Raw genomic sequence first — 26,808 nt, 5'->3', positions numbered from 1 at the left:
GAACACGACATATCTAAGTCGTTAAAACATGTAGTGATAGTTTCATCGCCAAACGCGCAGCATCAGGTGTGAATGTCATGGATCCTCGGAGATGACCTTAAAAACAGTGTCACAGTAGGTGTATATGTGGCACGCTAAAGAACCCTCACTGCTCAATGGCCGAAAGTGTCAAGCCTAGGCCAGAAATTGAAGCCCTTCACCGATCTTGGTGATGTCTACATATGAGTGAAAAAATATCGAGAGGGACGTTAAACAAGGTACAAGCAATCAATATAATCAACAGCATTAAAGGCAATGATATTGAAATATTTTACACACAAACACTGTATACCCAATTTAGCCCCACCCTGGATTATGAAATTTACAATGTTCTACATGACTGTACAATGCTTTATTCTTACAGATTTGATGTGGTAGAGAAGAATATATTTGGAAATTGGTCAAGTTTTAGTTGAAAATTTGAAAGGAATTGTAATGGTAGTTTTTGGTAAAAAATATTCAATTGTTATCACACAACGGACGCTGATCAATTGCAATAGAAATTAATATACCTTTCAATCCTATCATCATTCACAACAAGTGATATTTAATAAATAATGTTCTACTGTGTTCAAGTTTAATAGTGTATGAAACATTTTTAGAATACAACTAAAATGAAACAAATCAATAGTTTGATACATAGATGTGTGTCTAATAAGAAAGAAAGGAACAAACTAACTGTAGTGTATTCCTATTACACGTATTGCGCTCCATAGACTTTAACTTTGATTATCTCCCCCGATCAATGGACGCACGTGGTTACACCACGGTAAAAGAACTGTTTGTTTTGGAACTTGTACACCACCACGATGTGAGTAATGTGATTTTATTGGTATTATTCCTATGTATGATTTATATGCAAGATACAGTTTATGTTTCTTTAGTCAGATTTGGTGCAACAATTCAATTTATGCTCCGTATTGTTGACAATGTGCCATTTCCCAATAGCGCTTCTTAAAAACCGATTTATATTCTATGTTGCGATATATTTCACTTATTCTTGTATTTGTACACTTCTGAAAGTATTATTACTATGAATTTATCAGGATTTAATAATTTCTAGAAGATGCACCTTGTCCAATTTTTTCTTAATATGGAACACCGTTTGTGTGCTTTTTCGATATTTTGAACTCTGAAATGGTTGAATGATTATTTGAATGCGACTTTCTTTATTTGTAGCTTTTTACCTGCTTTATTCAATAAACTTTACATTGGATAAACTGGTTGAGCTTTTCTGTGATGAGACAGAACAGTAAAAAGATCGTGACCACTGGATGGATTGAAGACTCACATTTGATCGTCAACTACATAACGGCGTTCACTACAATTGGATCTTAACCATGTTACCAACAAGTTTGACAATCGAAAACAGTCAGGATAGTCAGCCACGGATACGGACCCTCACTGAAAAGGGAGAAGAACAATTCCAGAATCAAAATGATGATTTCAAGTCTCGACTGCAGATTCAATGGGCCGTAGTTGAAAATCTCATTTCATCATATAGTTCATCAATCACGAACTTGAACTATTTAGAGAATTTTGAAAATGACATGTCAAAGGCCTATGCCCTTTACTGTTCAATCTCTTCGGAGTATGTGTCTTTTTTGTTAAAAGCTAGAACAGAAGCCAGTCTTCAAGATTATCAGCATCACTTATCGTCCGTTGCAAAATGTAAACAATCAGTGAACCATGTGATCGAGAAGGTCACCGAAGTGCGCCAAGTGGCAGTCGAAAATGCCTCACGTCAGTCAAAGAGCGCAAAATCAAGGCAATCGAGAAACAGTCGCGCATCCAATTCTTCCTCAGAACTTGCCCGCATACGTGCGAAAGCAGAGGCTGCAAAAGTAAGACTGGACTACATCCAACAAGAGACAGCCTTACTGAAAGAACAGGCTGCCATCACAGAACAAGAACAAATATCGCATGCTGCAGCATCGAGAAAAAAGACAGAGATTGAAGCAGGATTAAAGCTTCTTAGTGCCAGACAAGAGCTAGATGCAACAAAAGCCGAGGCTGAAGTGTTAGAGAATGAAGAGGAAGAAGCTAATTCACAACATTTGGATGATTTGAAGGCCATGGATCCCATACACCGCACTTCACAATACGTTGACGAACAATTAGCTTTCAACCTTAACGAAAAACCAAAACTGTCAGTTGATTTCAACTTGGATGCGGCACCATTTGTACCAAGACAACCTCATATTCCAGAAGGTGCCTTACCTAACGGACAGGATCAAATCCAGGACTTCACCAAGTTTCTACTCAAAAAGGATTTGCTTACCTCTCGTCTTACTCGGTTTGACGATCAGCCACAAACATACATTTTTTGGAAGGCTCAATTCAAAGAAATAATGAACGACCTGGGTGTCACAAATTCTGAGGAACTTGATCTTCTTACGAAATGGCTGGGACCAACTTCTTCAAAGTACGCCGCAAGCATTAGGTCATCAAACGTTTCCAATCCGGCAGAAGCGCTAAGGAGAATTTGGGAGCGTCTCAATCAAAGATATGGCAGTCCAGAGCTACTGGAATCTGTGTTGATGTCCAGATTATCCTCTTTCCCAAAACTTACCAACAAAGACAATGTGAAACTATATGACTTACTTGACTTGCTTTCCGAAATTGAATCACTTATGCAAAATCCGAAATACTCGACTCTGCTGGCTCACTTCAATTCATCTTCTGGTATAGCTCCTATACTCATCAAGCTTCCCAACAACATCCAAGAGAAGTGGACAACATTTGCATACAAATACAAAAAACAGCATGATGTTATTTTCCCTCCATTCTCCTATTTTGTCGAATTCATGGAAGATATCTGCAGAATGAAAAATGACCCAGGATTCATGTACACCAGCGAAAGTTCAACGGATTCCTCCAAACCCAAGGAGAGAGTTGAACAAAAGAACACTCAAGTGAAACACTGGATTTCCACTAAAAAGACTGAAATAAAGCAGAACTCAGAAAATGCTAAGTCTACCATAGTATGCCCTCTGCACAAGACCAACCATAGTCTTAATGACTGCCGTGGGTTCAGAAACAAGTCACTTGAAGAAAGGAAATGTTTCGTGCGTGAGAAAAAACTCTGTTTCAGATGTTGTAATTCAGATCAACACAAATCCAGGGAATGCAAAGAGCAAATTCACTGCAATGAGTGTGGAAGCAACTCCCATCCTAGTGCTCTTCACTCCAGTATGCCTGTGGTCCATCATGGTGGGGAGAAGATGAGTCATGTAACATCGGCATGCACACAAATCTGTAAAGATCAATTTTGCGGGAAGTCATGTGCTAAGGTGATTTTAGTGAACTTACACCAGAAAAACAATCCAAACAAATCGTTTAAAGCGTACGCGATACTCGATGACCAAAGTAACAAATCGTTGGTCAAATCAGACGTCTTTGACCAACTGGATATCCATAGTGAAACGACAAACTTTCAGCTAACGTCTTGTTCTGGAATAGTGGATATGTCTGGCAGACAAGCCCGAGATCTCACAGTTTCATCACTAGATAGATCATCATATATTGACATACCGTTTGCCATCGAATGTAATTACATTCCGGAGATCCGTGATGAAATACCTATACCAGAGATTGCAAGATCATACGCTCATCTCCATGACATTGCGAAAGACATACCTGAGGTCGATGAAGATATTCCGATTCTACTTTTAATTGGTCGTGACATTCAAGAAGCTCATCATGTGTTAGAGCAGCGAACAGGCGCAAGAAATTCACCGTTTGGACAGATACTTACCTTAGGTTGGGTGATAGTTGGTGAATCTTGTCTGAACAAGGTCCATCGTCCTAACTCAGTGGTAGTGAATAAGACCTACCTTCTACCTAATGGAAGGTCATCCATATTCCAACCTTGTGCGAATGATATACACATAGAGGTTCGTAAAGACACTGGATACTCACTTCGAGATCTGGACGCATCTGTATTCATGAAACAAAGGGACGACGATACAATTGGTCTATCAGTAGATGACAAGAACTTCATCAGAACCATGGACAAAGATGTTCACCTCACTATTGAAGGGGATTGGGAAGCTCCGTTACCATTTAGAGAGAAACGACCGCGACTTCCAAACAACCGAATGTACGCACTAAAGGGAGCTCAAAATCTAGATACCAGCCTCCGACGAGATCAAACCAAACGAGACCATTTCATTTCATTCATGAAAAAGGTACTGGATAACAACCATGCAGAGATAGCACCACCTTTGGAAGTGGACGAAGAATGTTGGTATCTACCCGTGTTCGGGGTGTACCACCCTAAGAAGCCGTCTCAGATTAGGGCCGTGTTTGATTCTTCTGCTAAATTCCAAAATATTTCTTTGAATGACATTCTTCTCTCTGGTCCGGATTTGAACAACAAACTTTTGGGTGTACTTTTACGTTTCCGAAAGGAGTCTGTAGCCGTGACAACAGATATAGAATCCATGTTTCACTGTTTTCTCGTTGATGAGAAACACAGGAAATTTCTTCGTTTTTTCTGGTACGAAGACAACGACATCAGCAGGAAATTGATCGAGTATCGCATGAGAGTTCATGTCTTTGGGAACTCGCCTTCGCCAGCTGTTGCCGTGTACTGTCTTCGTAAGGCAGCGTCTGCCAATGAAGAAGTCTATGGATCCGATGTAGTAGATTTCGTGCGAAGAAATTTTTACGTTGATGATGGGCTGGTTTCTCTACATACAGCAGAGGAGGCAATAAGTTTGCTGAAACGAACACAGTCCGCCCTTAAAGCTGGTGGCAATCTGCGTTTGCATAAAATAGCTTCGAATGACAAGAACGTTATGGACGCCTTCTCTATAGAAGACAGGGCAAAAGACCTCAAAGATCTCGATTTGAGCGTTGATGATCTTCCCATGCAGAGAAGCTTAGGGTTGAATTGGGAGCTCCAGTCAGACTCATTTACATACCGTCTATCCATGGCAGAGAGACCATTCAGTAAACGAGGTCTATTGTCTACAATCAATGGAATCTATGACCCCATTGGATTTGTTTGTCCAGTGGTTGTATCTGGGAAAATCTTAATGAGGGAAACATTAAGAGGTTCAGACAATTGGGACGATCGCTTACCTGCTCATCTATTGGACAAGTGGTTGAATTGGAAAAACTCTTTGAAATTCCTTGAAGACGTACATATTCCAAGGACATATGCGCCAACCTCTCTTTTAATTGCTCGATCCAAAGAGCTCCATGTATTCTCAGATGCCTCTGAGATGGCCATTGCTTCAGTAGCATATTTACGTACAGTTGATGCTATGGATAACATCTACGTTGGATTTATTCTTGGGAAAAGCAAGCTCGCACCAGCAAGTGGACATTCTATTCCACGATTGGAACTTTGTGCTGCAGTACTGTCAGCTCAGCTATTTGACACCATCTGTGAAGAACTAGATGTGAAATTTGATAGTGTTCACTTTTATACTGACAGTCGAGTGGTCCTGGGCTATATACACAACCAAACCCGACGATTCTATAAGTATGTAGAAAACCGAGTTGACAGAATCAAGAAATCCACTACACCAGGTCAGTGGAGTTACGTTGCAACAAAATTAAATCCTGCAGATTCTGGTACTAGAAGTATGACTGCTGATGCCATAAAAAATGACATGTGGATTCTGGGCCCGCCTCAACTTCAAGAACCGATAGAAGAGTGTCCTAAAACAGATTATCACCTTTGTGATCCTGAGCACGACAAAGAAATTCGCAAGCCTGCGAAAATCAACACTTTGAAATCTACTATCGAAAGCAAAGGCGTGCAATCTGAATCATTTCGTATAGGTCCTAGGATGGAGAGATTCTCCACATGGACAAAATTGGTGAGATCGATAGACCGTTTGAGAACACTGTGCAGGAAACATTGCCTTACGAAGAACCTTTCAGTATCATACGTTTCACTCTCATCAGAGGACCTAATTGTTCGCATGGTTCAGGAAGAGGTTTTCTCACAGGAGATTGCATGCTTGCAGTTGCAAAGACCATTGCCGAAAAACAGCAGTCTTATCACATTTAATCCTATAATTGACAAGAACGGTTTGCTCAGGGTAGGAGGTCGCTTGAAAAGAGGACAACTGACAACCAATGAAAAACACCCTGTCATTATTCCTAAGAAGCATCACTTGGCTATTCTACTCGTGCGACATTTCCACGAATCAGTGAAACACCAAGGAAGGCATTTTACTGCCGGTGCATTGCAGTCAGCAGGATACTGGCTAGTAGGAGGAAAACGTTTAATATCATCTCTGCTACGCAAGTGTGTGAAGTGCCGCCGATTGCGTGGGAAATATGAATGCCAAATGATGTCCGACTTGCCTACAGATCGATTACAATCTTCCCCTCCCTTCACATGCATAGGACTCGATGTCTTTGGACCATGGTCTGTTGTGACCAGGAAGACCAGAGGAGGAGTCTCAAACAGCAAGCGATGGGCTGTTCTCTTCACTTGCCTTTACACCAGGGCGATACACATTGAGGTGATAGAGGAATTATCGTCCTCCTCTTTCATCAATAGCCTACGTAGATTCATTGCAATCAGAGGGAGTGTGCAGGAAATTCGTTCAGATCGTGGATCTAATTTTATAGGGGCAACCGACGACTTAAACGTTAACGTTATCAACGTAGAAAAGAAACCTGTCGCAGATTTCCTGCTGGACAACAAAGTAACCTGGATTTTCAATCCTTCACATTCCTCCCACATGGGTGGAGTGTGGGAACGGATGATCGGAGTTGCCAGGAGGATACTCGACTCGATGCTCATAGACCTGCATTCGAAACATCTGAGTCATGAAGTCTTGACCACCCTTATGACTGAAGTCTGTGCCATTGTGAACTCCAGGCCGATTGCTCCAGTGTCATCTGATCCAGAGAACCCTACGATTCTTAGCCCCAACATGTTGCTGACACAAAAGACTGGTGAAATTCCGATGAAATTTGGTCCATTCACACTCAAAGATATGTACAAGTCACAGTGGCGCTGTGTTCAGCATTTAGCTATCATTTTCTGGGAACGTTGGAAGCGGGAGTATTTGCAAACCCTTCAGTTGAGACGTAAATGGCAGAATGATTCTCCCAATCATTGTATGGGAGATGTTGTTCTTCTGAAGGACCCAACAACATCTAGGAATGAGTGGCCAACTGGAATCGTGACTAATGCTATCAAGAGTGCTGATGGAAAAGTCCGCTCAGCTGAAGTGAGAATAATGAAAGAGGGCAAACCTGCAACCTTCACAAGACCCATATCGGAGATGGTCCTTTTAATTCATGAGGACTGAAACCTTTTTTGACTTTGATATTATGTTGTATTATGCATTAATTGTATGTCTCAGTTATAGATTTCAGGCAGAAATTCCATGTTATTATGTATTATATCCGAAGTGGTGATATTTTCAATATCAGGTGGGGAGTGTAGTGTATTCCTATTACACGTATTGCGCTCCATAGACTTTAACTTTGATTATCTCCCCCGATCAATGGACGCACGTGGTTACACCACGGTAAAAGAACTGTTTGTTTTGGAACTTGTACACCACCACGATGTGAGTAATGTGATTTTATTGGTATTATTCCTATGTCTGATTTATATGCAAGATACAGTTTATGTTTCTTTAGTCAGATTTGGTGCAACAATTCAATTTATGCTCCGTATTGTTGACAATGTGTCATTTCCCAATAGCGCTTCTTAAAAACCGATTTATATTCTATGTTGCGATATATTTCACTTATTCTTGTATTTGTACACTTCTGAAAGTATTATTACTATGAATTTATCAGGATTTAAAATTTCTAGAAGATGCACCTTGTCCAAATTTTCTTAATATGGAACACCGTTTGTGTCATAATGCTTTTTCGATATTTTGAACTCTGAAATGGTTGAATGATTATTTGAATACGACTTTCTTTATTTGTAGCTGTTTACCTGCTTTATTCAATAAACTTTACATTGGATAAACTGGTTGAGCTTTTCTGTGATGAGACAGAACACTAACAACTAGACAAAAATGAAAAAAAAATACACATACATGTAACTACATATACTAACTGACATGTACCACAAATATTTATGTCAAAACGTACCAACATAATAAGCCAGGTCCATGAAACAATTTACATCCATTCCATCACCTTACCAGAAATAATTTTAATGTATTCATAAACATTAAAGATGACAACGGTTAATCGATTAATCGGTCGGAAAATTCGCAATCGGTTACAAATTTCTTAACCGGTAAGTCAATGCTTTTTAAAGTATTTGTAATTTCTTTTTACATTTGTAATATTACTTTTTCCTTTTGCTATTCATTCCGCAAAATTACCACCAAAACATCGGCAGCATGGCGACATTCTAAAAGAGAGCAAGACAACAAAGCAAAGTTACAAAATTAATTTTCAAACAGTATTATTGAATATTGATACGTGCAGTTTAGGGAGTAAGCCAGTGACATCTCCATAATAAAATCACCTACATATTAGATGTAGTGAACTCATATACGGGGGTTATATATATATAAGCACTATAGTTCCAACAACACCCGATACCTCAAAGTGTCGGATCCACAAAATGGATAAAAGGTCAAATACAAAAAAATATACAAAGCACTAAAATGACCAACGACACGAACAACCAGATTGTCCAATTTTCGGGACGATCCGCCCTTTCTTCAGGACAAACGAAAAGAATTACACAATGTGGCCAATATCAACAGAGAATAATAACAAAACTACATATAAACACATCTAGCACAACAACTACACTAATCTACAAACGTACTTACAACACAGACTACATGTTTTTGGTCTTTAGGCTTGCCAATCAACGTTAAAAGTGGAGCGAATTAGGGCATGCCTTATTCGTCCAAAGAGCTGATCCAAAATCATATCTATCATATACCTCAAAATCATATATATATATATATATATATATATATATATATATATATATATATATATAGTCCAAATAGAAAGAGTTGATATCACACAGTCAAAATAATTCAATAAAAAAGCAGGAAAATATAGTTTCAAAATATATTTAAATCACTAGCGCTTTCTGGATTTTAACATCCATCCTCGGGTGAATACAAATTAATGCAAATATGATTATTAATTTGTATTCATATATATATATATATATATATATATATATATATATATACAACGACACGAACAACGAGAATGTATATATATATATATATATATATATATATATATATATATATATATATATACTTTATTATTCCAGACGCAGATTCAAACGGGAATTCAAAATTAAGAATGACCTGATTTTCCCCGGAATGATGGTAAAAATGTCACATTTTTATACATATTTTAAATCCTTTACTATATCGGTTCAAAATTGCGACTAATCTAAACACGGCCTTTTTACTACAGTGATGCATACATTTGCCTATAGGTGGCAATAAACCGGAAACGCTATGACGAAAGCTAAAGCCAACTGATGCCTATAAAGCAACTACGTGCTTTAGAAATGTCCAAAGATTTCAGCCATCTCATAGAAGTATCATGTTCTTTAAGAAAATGGTTTAGTCCAATGACTTGATGATGAATAGGCTCGTTAAATTCATTGAATGTAATTCTTTATCTATGCAAGTTGTGAAAATATCATCGGATGTTAAATTCGTAGCAAAATAAACCGAAATCCGGAAACTACACGCAGTCTTCACAAAACATATGCTAATATTTAATGTATATTTATCATGCCATAATAATAAATTTAATGTCAATACACGCAGCAATCATTCACAAACAGTAATGAATTTCAGATGCATGTATGCATGGACACGTGAACAAATGTATGTTTTATTATAGGATTAAACATTCTTTTTGAAGAATTTATCGATGTGTAAACTCTGGACATTTTACTCACACACTGAATAAAAGTGCGAAGAGTTTACACATCGATAAATTCTTCAAACAGAATGTTTGATTCTTATAATTCCAATTCGTTCCCTACATTATCAACTTCAATAATTTGAATAGTTTCCCCGCACTATGTTGTATGTATACATAGCGTTTTGGGATTTATTGATGTGTAAATTCACGTTTAGATTTATCTTTGTTCAATCAAAAGAATTGTAATGAATAACGTTGGAATTATAGCACATTGTATACATTTCACACGCGGTACGTTTTCATCTTAAATGAAGAATATTGGTTTGTAAATCTTGGTTAATTTTTGAAGTTTGAGAAATGATAGATTTAGACAGCCCCATGTTATATTTTTTTTCTTATATGTAAATATATACAAAGCTTGTGAAAATGAGAAGAACATTGTCTAACACAGTAGATATATCCAGAATTTACAGGTGTACATGCATGGTTTCAGAATTGTCTCGGTAGGATGGGATACACACAAAAACACCACCCCCCCCAAAAAAAAAGATCAAGATAAATACATTAAAAATATCACCTACTCCTAACAATACTTATAAATAATAATATGGTAACCGATAAAGTGTGTAGCCCTCTTGTTCATTTGATGACCCATTTAACCTTTCTTCATGTAAAATATTTCATCCATCTTTCATTTTTAAGATTTGCTCAATTCGTACAATAACTGACGTTTAATATCGTGGCATCACATAAAATTCAATACTACTTAGTTCTGAAGCATTTCATATCCTGTTTATGTCATCACAATCTGTTTATTTTTCTTACATCATAATAAAATTAATAGAATGTCCTGATTCTAACTATAGATTAATGTATGCTCTCCATCGATCATATATAGTTATGTAGGTTCCCAGTAATAACTGGTAATTTTCCCTAAGATGGCACTCTGTAAAGCTTTTAGTGATGTAAGAGTCAGTGCGATCGTTTTGAGATATGATTACAACAGGTTTTTGATTTGTCTTTGCAGTGAAATGCGCTGAGAATTTGAAGAGGGGAATATAGTGGCAAAGTATGCCGGTATTACACAGAATATATGAAACAAGCTCATGGAATCCTGATCATTTGTCTTCTCTATTGATTATCATGCCGTATAAATAGAAAGGTGTAATTTGCTCATGAATATTAAACCGTATAAAATTGAAAGGTGTGATTTCAACTTCCTTTGTCTTAGTAATGCAAGGACATATAATTTCTGTTGTACATTAATTCTAAATTCAATACAATAGGTACTGATGAGTAAGAAAGCCCATTAAATTTATAACTACCCAAATTAACATCATTATTAGAAATCGTCAGACACCTATGTTAATGTGGTTTGAATAAGATAGACACACTAAGCTATGTGTATCTTTATAACGAAGTTTGTACTATAATTAATTAATATTGATATAAATTAGTATTCGAGGCGTTAGTATTTGAGTAAGAGGGCGCTGCAAATGTAACTTTAGGACGGACTACTCTGAAGTTGACTTAACTATTATCATTTCATAATGTCAATCTACATCTATTCTTAGTCTGGATAGTTTCGTCTGACCATATTTCATTTTAAAATTTTAGTCGAAGAATTTTAGAAGAAAATGAAAGATGGATCATGATTGGAATAATATAAGTTAAAGGAGCATCCCCACTATAGGAAAGTAGGAGGACTTAACATAGATGTCGGTGCCCCAGCTGCATCAGCCACATTGCGCATGTGTTATGACCGCCACACGTGTAAAACACTGTGAACCAATCATTGCTGACAAGCGCATGTTTGTCAAGCAACAACTATAAATAAGAGAATATATCCCGTTTAGTTATAGCAGGATCACCATGCACAGTGTAGAGGTAAATTGAATTTCAGTTAAAAAAATGTTTCTCATAAATATTTAGCTAATTTGTCACTTTGACAGGAGACTTACTATCAACAGAAAATAAACGTATGCATGCAGTGTAATGGTTTTTAAATGTTTTTTTTAACTTCAAGTGTGCGTACTGCTCATTTGAATATGTCAACAAACCTGGTCTTACTTGGTCAGTGTATGCGTTCCTTGAAGCTAACTTACAAATGAAATTTCATTTCTTTAACAAAGTAGATATGTGTTGTAGCTCTGTGTTTTAGATCTATGTTGTATTCTGTGTTTTAGACATATGTTGTAGTTCTGTGTTTTAGATCTATGTTGTAGTTCTGTGTTTTAGATCTATGTTGTAGTTCTGTGTTTTAGATATATGTTGTATTCTGTGTTTTAGATATAAGGTGTAAATATGCGTTGTTGATGTTTGTTGTAGATTTGTGTTGTTGCCGTCTTGCTCGTTGCAAGCAGTTGCGCTGTGGATGCAAGACGAATGTATCCAAAACCAAATCGTCCATCAAAATGGGGAAATGCACCCCTGCCCAGAGGTAGCTACACTACATTTACTGAGACAGATTATGGGCAAAGCTTTTTTCTTCCTTGTTTGTTGTTTTACGTCACGACGATAATTTTTCATTCCTATTAAGATGTTACTAGCTGTAGGTTAAGTACGACAATTTAGACCTATGCTTATTGCTTGGGGCCGTAGCAGTGAGAGTTCTTTATCTTGCCAACGCCTGTCGCGACACCGGACCTCCGTTTTTTTAAGGTTATATCCTGAAGACCCTTCTAAATGCCGAGAAATTGGCGAAGCAGCCATCACTACCTATTTTAACGTCTTAAATCTGATACGGCGTGGAACAAGCGAGGCTTGAACTCACGACCTCCCGATTACGAAGAGAACGGTCTACCACTCAAACACCGCGACCAGTAGGGGTTGTATATGAATTCAATAGAAGAATAAAAGATGATTTTCAAGGCGCTTATTCTATTGACCCACGAATGGAGTCGCAATTTTATATTTAGGAGTCATGAAATTCATTTAAGTAGTTGATATATCTATTAAAATCTCGCATGATATTGTGTAAAAGAAAACATGAAACGGAAATTGCATAATCTAAACCAAACGTTGATGTTCATGTAAATTGTTTTACATTAAATTCACTATGATTACTTAACATTGCTTTGTTGAATTAATCAATAGGTATATTCTTTCAATTAAATTGAATTCATACTCTCATGTATTTCCAACAACATAATTTCTTTTTATATTCATTTTCTACTTTGTCGGAACTCCAAGGCGTTACAAGAGACGAACTGTATTTAAAGATTCATACGCGGAATTTTCACAGTTAAAACTCATTCTTTGGTATAAAAAAAAAACCCACCAAAAATATTGTTGTAAGCGCGTTCAGGGTTACTGTAAACCACCTTTTTGTTCAGAATATTTTGTAAGAATCTCATCATCGCAAATAGTTATTTCAGGAAACCGATCCTTTAATGCAAGCGTGTTAGTAAACTATGAATAGTATGCCTGTCTGAAGCGTCGCAGTTGAATCATTCTCTCCTGTATTTTCAAAAATAAAATTTATTTCAGCGAACCGTTTCTTTAATGTATCTTGCATTTAAGATAATCTACATTACCTGGCCACAAATGAGTCATCCTTGCATTTTTACAGTATATTTCATTTGAATATATAAATTTTAAAATATCATTTCCATGAAAAACAAATGATCAATAGGTAATACTACATTAACTTCTTTTTTCAAAAAAGGCATTTTTCAATGAAATATATAGTGAAAAATAAACCTTAGTAGGCCAGGTACTGTACCTACTATGACAAGGAACTTCTTATTATCTTCAGTAAACCCAGTCCTATATTAGTAGAAAGGTCGATATTTACACGTTTTCCAACTTAAAAAGATGGAACGTTGCATGCCCCTGAGACTTAGATGTAGGCCTCAACCTGTTCCACATCTACCGCTGGTGACGTATCAATTCTCAAAAGGAAGTAAAACAAAGAAGTTACTATACAAATCCTTTTTTTCCTAGGGAGAAATATGTGTAAGATGAAGGATTCATGCAGGAATGGTGGAATTTGTAAGTCTTCTTCACGCACTAGGTCTGGCTGGAAATGCGAATGTCGCAACGGATGGGCAGGATCACGATGTACTAGTAAGTCATGTTTTCTGATAATTCGCTATTCGCTAACTTCAAGTTTTTCAGATCAAGAAAGTAATTTGTCTTTTTGTTGTCCACTGATATTCAATTTCACTCCTCCACAAGAATCACCGTTGTCAACGAAACTTATAATAGGGGTTTCTCGGGAAAACGGTTTTAAGTTAGACAAAAGGAAAGGGACATTCCGACGGAAATTTCAGTTGTCCAGGCCATGGTTTATGTCTAAGCAAACGTTTTTGTGCAATGTTCAATTGTCTCATTTTCTTCAAACTATATATCATGTTGATCGACTCGGACTAAATTCAGCAAACAATTACGTGTGTGTGTGTGGGGGGGGGGGGGGGGGGGGTAATAATATAATATGTGTAAATCAATCAAGGAATCAGTATATCAGTATATAATCGTCGTTCTTTAGTGTTAAATGGAGTGTATGAGAACCATGTCCTTTGGTGAAACTAAATGGGGCGGTCTTTCTGATCCGATAAAGATTCCTCCCTATTCAAGGGCCGTAAGCGTTGAACATTGGCTTAAATTTTGCAGCCCTTCACCGACAATGGTGACGTCTAAATAATTATCGAGCTGGACGTTAAACAACATACAACTAACCGTGTGTTATCACCATGAAATGAATCACCCCTAACTGTTAATTGGAGCGTGTTAAAAACTACGTGCTGTATCAATCTTTACTGTCAATTAGAGCGTGTTTAAAACCACGTCCTGTATCATCATTTACTATTAATCAGAGCGTGTTAGAACCATGATCCTGTATCCAGCGTGGGGAACCACAATCAGGGTGTGGGAAATTACAATGTACCTGCATATACATTTACAGTTACAATGCATTTAAACACCAACGGAATTCCAAGTGATGTCGAATCCTCATTAAATAAGAAACTGCGAAGAGAACATCAGTTGTCACATCTTAATTCATACTGACTTTGACTAAGGACTAGTTTATCTGATTAAGATAGAGGGGTCACGGAGGGTTTGACCAGTCATTATAGGATGCTTCCTTCTATGCATCTGAGCTCTTATTCGCAAAATATCTTACGACTATGCTGAAAAATAATTTTGTTTGATAATCAAATACCGATCACAAGGTCATAGATATGTATTCAAGTTTTATTGATAAAGGATATACCTTTAATAAAAATTAAGAACATCTACAAGAAATTTAAAGATAAGAAAATTACAGTGTAAGTTTTGATCTTAGTCGTAAGATATTTTGTGTTTCCTCTTTCGGAATGACTATGTTGCATCGAAAATTAGATGGCATCCAAAACTCTGAAAATTCACAATTCTTTTGTTCTTCCTTGTAGAGAAAAATTACTGCCCAAAAGGGAATGTTTGCATGAACGGCGGATCGTGTGTTAATTCTGCAATACCTGGGTTGTTTTGGAGATGTAAGTGCAGGATGGGATTTTCCGGAAGACGATGTGACAGTAAGTTGTTCTATTTCGTTTGTTTCACACATTTTTATTTAGTTACAAACACAATATCTAGTTACCAGTTCCCCGTATAATGATCATCAGAGTTTTAAGAAAAGATTACAATTTTTTTTGCACAGAATGAAATAAAACAATCTTCAAGTTTGTATTTTGGTTTCACTTATATTGAGATATCAACATGCCGTAGGTTGTCTTAAAACATACATTAAATATTATTTCCTGGTCACCTGAGTCATCAAAGTGACCCTTTGTGTTACTGGTCGACCGACATATAATGCTGTTTGAGCATGATCAGATTCTTCTCTGCAAGGACATCTGAGTAAACTCAGGTGACCTATCGCAATTAGTCGTCCTGCGTTATACGTTAACATTTGAATATTTTTAAGATCTTGATAAATATCATTCCATTTCCATTAAATTTTGTATGAAACATTTTTAGGACAAGATGATATAAATTGCAAATTTTAGGACACCTTTGGAAACAAAATGCTTAGTGATGTACAGCAGGACCGTTTCAAGCAAAATTGTAGATTGCACGTTGCTCGGGGTATAAGTTCTGACTCAAGGGTAGGACAAGACTTGGTATACAGTGTTCATGTGTAAAACATTTTAGTGCTATTGATACTTATTTAATATATGGTATAATAACTCTATTACCAAAACTGTACTTTTCATGATACCAGGGCGTGAGGGGTTTTGTTACAGGGCGGGGCAAATATTATCCTAGAAATTAATGTCTTTGTCATTTGAAACACTTTGCTGATATGATATAGAAATTAAATACGTATTAAGGAAAAGCAGAAATGTGTGTGTCTAAATTGTGAATTTCACAACACCAGGATGTTCACTCTAGGACGGGTCCAAACTGGTCACACTGTGTGTACGTTACATGCCGCTATAGTATAACATGTACAGTATTTCACCAGTATAGACATTTTCGGGGCATTCAACTTGTAAGGACATATTTTGTTTTATATAATATTGCAGAACATTTGAATTTAGCTTAGATATGCAGAACATATTTTATCTACATTATTTAACCCTTGGAACTAGTGATACTTTTTTACTATCGGTATGAGACATCACTAGAGGAGGAGGAGGTGGCAAACATTGAACACGTTTTAATCATTGGTGTCCTTGAACATGAGGAATAGGGAAAATGCTAATTCCAAAAAAAAAAAAAATACAATCCTTTTTTTTAAAACTAAACCTCGCGATATGCAGAGGTCTATGTGCTTTATGGTTCATATGATGAAGTGTAATTTCTTTTCTTCACTGTGTACACCAGATTACCAAACTACATCGCAATATTTGAGAAAGAAGATCCTAAATGTTCTGATTCATGGCGCCTGGATCCGAGAGGTGGGGTCAAAACCCAAAGAAATATCTCTTTCACGTTTTTATTTACTCATATCACTTAAAAGTGCATATAGGTATGATTCTACCAAATTTGGTAGGACTGTATGAAATATAAAGACTCTATATGTGACCGGTCAACAGGGGATGCTTACTCCTCCTAGGCACCTGATCCCACCTCTGGTGTGTCCAGGGGTCCGTGTTTTGCCCAACTATCTAATTTGAATTGCGTATATGAGTTATGAGATTGATCACCGTTCGTGATCTTCACCGTTCATGGTAAGGGCGGTGTTTGTCAATCAGAATATAGAGTTGTCTTGTGGTTTTCAAATTACTTCTATATTGAACGCGAAGCTCGCTGCAGCTCAATCTTTATCGTTCTACTTAAAGTGACTAAGAACCAGAATGCGGACGCAACTCTATCGTTACTTTGTCATAAAATGTCTTACTTTGATGAGTTCATAGAACACATATTTCTTTTCACTTGTTTATAACACGGTTTCTTTCACAAGACTATGTAGGATTTCGTTAAAACTTTAAAAAAAAAAAATTTGAGTTCCTTCTAAGTAAAAAAGACACACCCAGAGATACCATGTTTGCGAATTCCTTGCTCCTGAGTTAAAACTGTTGTCCAGCTATTAATTCCGTAGACTTTATAAGATTTTAGAGATAAGGCATTGATATGTATCTTTAAAAGCAGGAGAAACACGAAACCTTAGACACACCAGAGGTAGAATCAAGTGCCTTGGAGGAGGAAGCATCCCCAATTGACCGTTTATATCCGCCCTCAATCATGATATCGGGTTTACGGCAGGTGTGACTGGTCGATAGGGGATGCTTATTCCTCCTGGACACATAATCCCACCTCTGATATATCCAGGGTTTATCCCCAGCTGTCTTTTTTTGTATTGCTGTTAGGAGTTGTGGGATTGGTCTACTTCATTCTAAATTTCTGATTATTGTACCGAGGAACCTTAATATATTTTGTTCTGTACTGATGTGTATGTTGATTAAAATTCTCACTCTTCAATTCATTTCAGAAATGAAACCAAAACCACAAGGAAGCGGTAAGTAAACTATTAGAGAAATTAATTTGGAGGGAAAATAACCGAGTGGTAAATGTTCCTTAAAGGACACATCGCATGTTTTTAAACTTTTAATTTTTTCACCAAAATAATTCATTTCATGCCTAAAACTACTTTACATGTGTTTTAAATGAAACAGTTTGCTCAGTTTTCGAGTTTGAAAGCGATGAAATTCAAATCTTGCGATATGCATATTTTCTTCCGATATTTTACGCGCCATTATCTGTGACGTCATATGCGACCTCGAGCGAGAAGATTTGAACACAGTTGTTAGCCATTTCATAAACAGATTAGATTTAATTGACAAACAAACAATTATCACATTAACGACTTGTAAATAGCATTGCATTAGGGTGTTTTGTGCCGTTTAAGGGTGTACTTTCTGTCAGTAGAGAAGATTTGGACTGTGTTTTTTCCAATTTTCGAAGGAAGGTATGAAGGACAAGACGTGAATATTTTTTTGTCGGCACAGTAGAATTTGTCCCTGTACTTTTTCAAACAAGCACTTGGACAAGACGTAAATAAACTGCGAGAAAATGGTTCTATCGAAGCTACGCACTGTTACATATAGGCCTACGGCATATGCTTTCCGGTCTGCTCTCAAATTCAATACACACTCGCACCAACTGACCTTCACCTTGTAACAACATATAGGCAGAACTTTGCTAGCAGTGTCTACCAACTTGTAGTTTAAAAAAAGAAATTTAAAGATAAAAGATAATTGAACTTTCAGTTATAAATAATTAAATATTATATTTCCCAACTTTGAATTGAATTATAATGCTTTCATTTTTTAAAGGAACGCGTACGTGTTTACAACAACAGCACGCCACGCTCTAACTTCCTAAGTAACAACGTGTAGATAAAAACAATAATGATTAATAAAATTGCTGGAATAAAATAATTTAAAAGTATTGTGATTTTCACAATACGTTTGATCATTTTTATTTTTTTTTCTCGAAATGCACCCGTGACAGTAGGCCTAGTTGTCAATGATACGTAATCGTATCATAATTTAGGCCTATCTAACTTCTCCAAAAATAAATTTAATAATAATTGCACTAAGCAACAATGCTAATTACAGTTGTTTACAAAAATGGCATTACCAAATAGTGTTTAGACAGTGATCCCATGTAAACATCATTTACTCGCAAATTTATGCAGATTTCATACTCGCTTTCCTCGCTACATTTGGGTCGCTATTTGTATGCACTGGTGGCTAAAAGATATAAGACTCGGGAAATTTGTCAACATCGAAATAAATGTTATCCATGGTAAATAAATTAGGCTCCTAAAACCCGAGTTTTAAAACATATCTAATACTACTTTTACAACAAGTTGATCGACGAAGGTCACATATGACGTCACTGTACCACGTGACTACTTATCTAATTAACTATGCTTTTTGAAATCAGAGCTTAGATTTAAGTCCGTATTGTGGCTAATTATCGCAATACTTCAGCGAACGAACTATTACAATTAATTTATATAAACATAAGGAAGACAAAATGCATATAATTCTGTATACTTTGAAAACACGAGATGTGTCCTTTAATGAAATAACAACAACGATTGGATAGCGACGAAAGGGATAGAAATAGCATTTATTGAAAGTATATAGTGAATATGGTCCTTGCAGAAAAGTCTTACTCACAACACTAGTGGCAGCCTTTCAGTAGTAACTTTAATGAAAGTTGAAGATAACAAACAGTGATCAATCTCATAACTTCTACATATGATACGCAGCGTTGTCTTCGCGAGGTGTCTTTTCAAAGAAGAGTTAGGAGTGTGGGGAAGTAACTTAATATTACAGATTGGAATTTGTAATAAGACTGTAATCGCCTCTAGACCCGTTACCAATCAGAACACCATTATAGGTGACAGCAAGATTGAAATTGTTATGACATATTTTTTTTTCATTTGTGATCTTAATTTTTGAAATTACGTACTATCAATGTTTTTTTTTTATGTGACGTTAACGAATATAGGATGTTATCCAAAACGGTGTTTTTGTTTCTGAAACTGCTCACCCTTTTTTACAGGAGGAAAATTAGAAGCACAACCAGATCCATGCGGTAGGCATTGCTACTAGAAGTTTGAACTAAGCGAATAATAAAATCACTGTAACAATGGTAGGTCGAACGGCAAATGAGATAGGGGTATCACTTGTGGAACATATAGATCGTAAATACGATCCTTGTGTCAAGGATTTCCCCTCGTTATATTGTATTGCCGCGTGTCCAAATCTACAGACAATCGACTTGAAGAGAACCAAATAAAGGCACCAAAGTGAGGTTATTTGACATATCAACTGACGATATGTCATTTAGTATTCCTGTAATATAATACAATACAATGCTTTTAAAAGCTAATTATCTATTTCTGTGCAATTTGAGTAAATTCTGTCAATGCTACACACTATCCATCAGTACAGTTTGCCATTTTCGTCAAATAACTTCCTCACGTATAGAAAGTATTCAGAGGGACAACATATGGTACGACGTCCTGATTTGAAGGGTTTGTTGCTGAACCTTCTCACTCTAAACCATTTCATCGAAGGAAGCAGTAAAAAAAAAAATTCAATAATTTAATAAAACTAATGTAAGTGGATGATAAAAATAACGTTAACGATCGGAAATCGGCAGAGGGCTAAGTACATACCATATATTGAAGTTATATATTGCGAATAGCCTACTTGGGACAAGACCATTTACACAATACTTTAGTGGTAGCCATTCGGCCCATGGTTGGTTGCATAATGTTTAACGTCAATCTGAAGAATTTTTCACTCATATGGAGACGTCACCATTGCCGGTGTAGAGCTGTAAATTTAGGCCTATGTTCGGCACTTTCGGCCTTTAAGCGTGGAAGGAAAGGTCCACACCTGCGGTGAAATGGGACCTCAGTTTCTGTGGTCTGATCCCAAGTACTGTTCCATGTGATCGCCTCTTTAACACAAGGAAGGGGGTACTGCGGACCTATTCTAACCCGGGACACAAACGCTTCCTTCGGTGGCATCTTTTGTACAGTAGAACACAGGATTGATTTCGTGAGGGTCTGTTTCGGACAAGGCATTTCATTCAATATTAAAGAATTTGATTTGCAATTTAAAAAAAAAAGCATTCTGAGAGTACTGCATAAGCTATACATGCCCCAGTGCCCCATTTATTTACGACTGCACTTAATATTCGAGAGAATGTAAATTCGATGTTGTTTATCTTGAACTTTGACCTAGTGCACCCAATGCATTTTTAGCTCTTCTGAGCCGAAAGCTCAAAGAGCTAATGCTATGGCCATTTGTGTGGTGTGCGTAAACTTTTTAGAAAAAGGGCTATAACTCAAGAACCCCTTGGCCAATTTTTTTTCAAATTTGTTACAGGGTATCATTGGCCCAAGGGCTTTCATACATACTAAATAGAGGGATGTGACCCTTTAACAAGGGGAGATAATGAGGAAAATACAAACAAAAGTAGTGGTTGCTAAAAAATCTTCTTCTCAAGAACCACTGAGCAGATTATCACCAAACTTACACATAAGAATGAGGATATGTTGTAGATTGAAAATTGTTCAAGGCATTACCCTGGGGCAAAGGGCGTGGTCTCAAGGTCACTTCAAAGTTGACCTAAATTTATATTTCCTTAAATCTTGAATATTTTAGTCATTATAAGGACTAGGATCATCAAATTTTGACAGTTGATGCATCTTAGGACCTTGTGTCAAGTTGTCTCAAAAGTAGGTCACGGTGACCTTGTTTTTGAATTTTGCAGGTATTTATTTTAAAATTAATTTTGATGCATATCTTGGACACTTTGAAACCTATGATCATCAAAACTTGTCAGTTGGTGGATCATAGGACTTTGAAATGCGTAAACTGAAAAATAGGTCACCGTGACCTACTTTCTGAATTTTATGGCTTATCATTTATAGATATATTTTAAGTTGTTATTTCAAATACCGAGAGGTTTAGAATCATCAAATCTTGTAAGTTGATGCATCTTGAGGCCTTGAAACATATTTATAAAAAAAGTAGGTCACAGTGACCTACTTTTTGAATTTTGCAGATATTCAAATTTCACATTTTCAATTTTAGATGTATATTTTGGGCAGTGTAAAACCTAGGATCATCAAACTTTGTCAGTTGATGCGTCTTCAGTCTTCGGTTTGTGTCGACCAAAAAGTAGGTCACCGTGACCTACTTTTGGAATTTGACAGCTAAATTACTATATTTCAGTCACTAATTCACCTACAATCATCAAACTTTGACAGTTGATGCATCTTGAGTCTACGGAGTGTGTCGACCAAAAAGTAGGTCACCTTGACCTACTTTTGGAATTTGACAGCTATATTTATATATTTCAGATACTATTTGACCTACAGTCATCAAACTTTGTCAGTTGATGGGTCTTGCATGTTCGAAGGGTTTCGACCAAAAAGTAGGTCACCTTGACCTACTTTTGGAATTGGACGGCTATATTTATATAAGTCAGATACTATTTGACCTACAGTCATCAAACTTTGTCAGTTGTTGGGTCTTGCATGTTTAAAGGGTGTTGACGAAAAAGTAGGTCACCTTGACCTACTTTTGGAATTTGACGGCTATATTTATATATTTCAGATACTATTTGACCTACAGTCATCAAACTTTGTCAGTTGATGGGTCTTGCATGTTCGGAGTTCGCTGACCAAAAAGTAGGTCACCATGACCTACGATTGGAATTTGACAGCTATATTTCAATATTTAGATACTAATTGGCTTAAAATCATCAAACTTTGTCAGTTGATATTTCTTGGGTTCTCAAAATGTGTAAACCAAAAAGTAGGTCACATTGACGTACTTTTTTTGAATTCTTAAGATTTAACTAAAGATTTAGAATACTAAGAGGCTAAAAATAGAAATGGTGGGGTTGTACAATTTATCAGAAGAGCGATTCTAGGCCCTTGGGCCTCTTGTTTAATAGTTTAATGATATGCTGTTCATACCGTTGACGGATGTAGTTTTTATCAGGGATGAAATAGTCTTAGTATTTGCACCAGAAACGTGTAAGGGAATGTTTAAACAAGAGAAGAGCGGGAAGTATTCCAAGTGGAAATAGCGTATAGTAAAGGGGGAAAGGTTTCTTGTCCAAGGACCATAAATCGGGACAAAATGGAAGAAACCTTAGAAGTCACGCCATTTATATAAGTTCAAAAGTTATAACTAGACGAAAAATCACGAAATTTAAACTTGACCTGCTACATGTTAAGGCAAAGCGACGTAACAAACATCAAATGAATATCTGAAAGCAAAACAAAAATAGGTCCGATAAACCGATAATTCTTATTATTTATCATTTGTTCCAGTTCAAACGGCTGTAACTCGGTGATAAATCACAGAATTTAAACTCGATCTGTAACTTGTTATGACAAAGCAATGTATCAATTATGAAATGGATATCTGAAAAGACAACAAAAAAGACACAATACAAAAAACTGATAATCCAAGCTATTTTTTCTACACCCAAGCACCGTGACTTGGTGAAAAATTAACGGACCGAGATGAAATTCGAACTTGATCTGTAACTTGTTACTTGCAAAGCAATGCACCAAATACGAAATAAATACCTACAGGAACAGAGAAAAAAGACAGACTGACGGGCAGACGGATGAACGGAATGCACACCTTAATTTATAACTAGACGAAAAATCACGAAACTTAAACTTGATCTTTGTCGGTGGGGAAGTAATTAAAATGATCGTTTGAATCGCCTCTAACTCATTGACAATCATGCAGCGACAGGAAGGTTGAAAGTTGTTATATGTGACATCTTATTGTCGATTTTCGTTTTGAAAATTACATACAATTAGCGTCTTCTTTATACATGACCTTAAAGAAATCAAGATGTTTATAAAAATGTATTGCTGTTTAAACTGCGCATCCTTTAATCCAGGTGCAGAAGGGCGTGGACCCAGAAGGTAGAACGTTTTTCTCTCGTTATATGGAGTTTATTACTTATGCAAAGTCAACGTTCAGGCTCTAGGCACAGGGACATCTTATCCGCTCTGTTCTCTATCACACATATATAGATACAGGGATACCTTCCCCGCTCTGGTCTCTATAACACATATAATACACAACGGAAGAATCAAGGGTAGCACACGATTTGTAAACAAATTTAAAAAAAAACACCTTACTTGAGAAAAGTTGCACACATCCCAGCATGCAATGATGTAAAATGATGTCCTAGAACTTATTCAGACTAATACATTCCCAATGTATATAGTGTTTATCTAAATAAAAGCCCAGGTTCCTGCAAAGTTTTGAATTCTTAGACCAAGAAAATATAATTTGACCTCAGACGACAACTTCCGGTTTTCGGAATCTATATTTGTTGTTCTGGGGTGGTTCTATGACTAATATCATGAAAATACAAGACACATTTTTAACTTGTCTATTAAACAAATTCGGTGAGATAAAATCAACACTACACATTTCTAAATCGTGTAGTATACTAGTTTTCTGAGATATAATATACATTACACATTTCTAAGTCGTCTAGTATACAATTTTAGTGAGAAAATAAATATACATTTCCATCATATTCCTTCTGAACTCTAACTATGTTCTTCTGTGGTGATTCGTCCCATGCTCGATTTTGTCCATATTAGCGCGGTATATCAGAAAACCATACTTAACACAAACTAAAGGATCCGCAGAACACTCGCGTCTTACTTTAATTAATGTAGGATATTCAAATTTCATTTCATTTCGTTTTTTCTCCAGACTTCATTCTATTTCCTCCTGCCCATTCGACAACAGACTGTTTCATGAAATGCCGTTGGCTATCTCATCATCTGCCAATAACCTGAAATGATATACCGCTAGTTTAATGTTGGAACATTTCCTAAAACATCCGCTAATGATCATCAACTGTAGCAATCACTTCCATAGAGGACATATTTACAAATTGATCTAATAAAAATGCATGGTAAACTGGTTTCAGTGATTCTGTGTTGTACGGGTGACTTAAATACCATATCTGTAAGATGTGTCAATCAATGCGAGGGTATTTTAGTAGCTCAAAGTCGTATAGCGTATGATAGAGAACTTTTCCTATGTGTATATGGAACACTCTTGGTGTTAACATCATACAAATGATAACATAAGAAAAAGAAACAAAACTCGCTGTTTACTTTATTTGTACATGGGCGACATGACCTGTGACAAACAGCTTAAAATTTGAAGTCACATCGGGTGTAGAAGTATGTGAATAGTATACTGTGTTTTTGTCAATTAAAGTCCTGTTTATTTTCCTTAAAAGGAACCGATCACTATAGAAGACCTTTTTAGATTTAACATGTTTGGAAATCACACAGTGCACAGAATTCTTTACATCAATATATGAAAAATAAACGGTGTTGTTCTGTCATTTCAGAGTCTGTTGGTAATTGAGCTGATCACTACAGAATGTTTAGTACAGTTAGAAAGAAATTATATCTCTACAATTTTTATAACTGTGAAAATAAAGAACATGAAGCAATATTTAGAGTTGTGTTGTTTACTTATACATTGATTTTGATATACCGAGTATATTATGATACAGGTAAAGATAGATGAGGACCTATTCTAACCAGGTAAACGGGAGAGTTTTGTCATGTAAGCGATAAGGTGTCACTAGGAAAAATAACTCTACTTGATTTAAAACAAAATTATAAAGTCTCCCAAACGATGTATACTAATATTTGTCTTCCTTGACAAAATCCACACCAATATTTACTTCAGTTAAAAAATCTAGATCACGAAGGCTTTGATTTAAAAGTGTTCAACCCCCCCCCCCCCCCCCGTTTTCTTCAGTAAAACTGGTGTCACTTGACATCGATCTTAGTTTGTATGTCCCAACATCATCCTATTTTCTATAATGATCTCATATTTCAATCAATCCTGGTTCTAAAGTTATATAAGCTTCTATAATCAAGGTCAAAGGTCAGTGGGGATACTAGTTTGTAGGCCACTACACCCTTTTATTATTTCTGAAGATTCAATGTCTCTATCAGTCCCAGTTTTAAAGTTAAACCATACTTATCTTTAGAGTCAGAGGTTAGGGTCACTTGATCTTGATACCAATCTGTAAATCCCATCATCCTTTTAGCATTTCTGAAGATTCCACATCTTTATCACACCTAGTTCTTAAAGTACTACTAAATGTATGATCTAAGGTCATAGGTCAAAATCACTGGATTCACTTGCCATTGATACTAATTTGTAGATATCATCATCCTTTGACCACGTGACCTCAAAACCAATAGGGGTAATGTTCTTATGAAGATGTTTCAGTCTACCAAGTTTGATGCTTCTCAAGCAACGGGTTCCCAAAATATTGAACGGACAGTATATTCCTATATCACTTGATCTTGATACCAATCTGTAAATCCCATCATCCTTTTAGCATTTCTGAAGATTCCACATCTTTATCACACCTAGTTCTTAAAGTACTACTAAATGTATGATCTAAGGTCATAGGTCAAAATCACTGGATTCACTTGCCATTGATACTAATTTGTAGATATCATCATCCTTTGACCACGTGACCTCAAAACCAATAGGGGTAATGTTCTTATGAAGATGTTTCAGTCTACCAAGTTTGATGCTTCTCAAGCAACGGGTTCCCAAAATATTGAACGGACAGTATATTCCTATGTCCACTTTGACCCTTGATAATGTGACCTCAAAATCAATAGCGGTAATTTCATCCTGAAGATGTACCAGTATATTCATATGTCCAATTTGACCCTTGATCTTTGACTATGTGACATAATAATCAATAGTGGGCAATCTACTCTTTGGGATGTACCAGTGTATCAAGTTTGATGTCTGTCAAGCAAAGGGTTCTCAAGACAATGATGGGACAGTGTCTTTCTTTATTGATTGATTGAGGTTTGCGCCGTTTGGCAATATTTCAGCCATTTAA

General features: G+C 36.4%; 2 protein-coding genes across 2 annotated transcripts; both read left to right on the top strand.

Annotated features, from left to right (window-relative positions):
• The first annotated feature begins 1,379 nt into the window (after nucleotides 1-1,379).
• On the top strand, nucleotides 1,380-7,325 carry LOC130049603 (uncharacterized). The gene has a single exon (XM_056147446.1). The coding sequence runs from the start codon at nucleotides 1,380-1,382 to the stop codon at nucleotides 7,323-7,325; it is 5,946 nt and encodes a 1,981-aa protein (XP_056003421.1).
• A 4,841-nt stretch (nucleotides 7,326-12,166) lies between these two features.
• Nucleotides 12,167-25,378, top strand: LOC125662283 (adhesive plaque matrix protein 2-like). Its single transcript, XM_056146919.1, has 7 exons — nucleotides 12,167-12,340; nucleotides 13,846-13,968; nucleotides 15,294-15,416; nucleotides 17,819-17,845; nucleotides 19,906-19,938; nucleotides 23,791-23,815; nucleotides 25,276-25,378. The coding sequence occupies exons 1-7, from the start codon at nucleotides 12,286-12,288 to the stop codon at nucleotides 25,286-25,288; spliced, it is 399 nt and encodes a 132-aa protein (XP_056002894.1). The 5' UTR covers nucleotides 12,167-12,285; the 3' UTR covers nucleotides 25,289-25,378.
• Nucleotides 25,379-26,808: the final 1,430 nt, after the last annotated feature.

Source organism: Ostrea edulis, chromosome 8, assembly GCF_947568905.1.
Source record: "Ostrea edulis chromosome 8, xbOstEdul1.1, whole genome shotgun sequence".
In the NCBI taxonomy this organism is placed as follows: Eukaryota; Metazoa; Mollusca; class Bivalvia; order Ostreida; family Ostreidae; genus Ostrea; species Ostrea edulis.
This window is presented reverse-complemented; position numbering and strand designations above follow the sequence as displayed.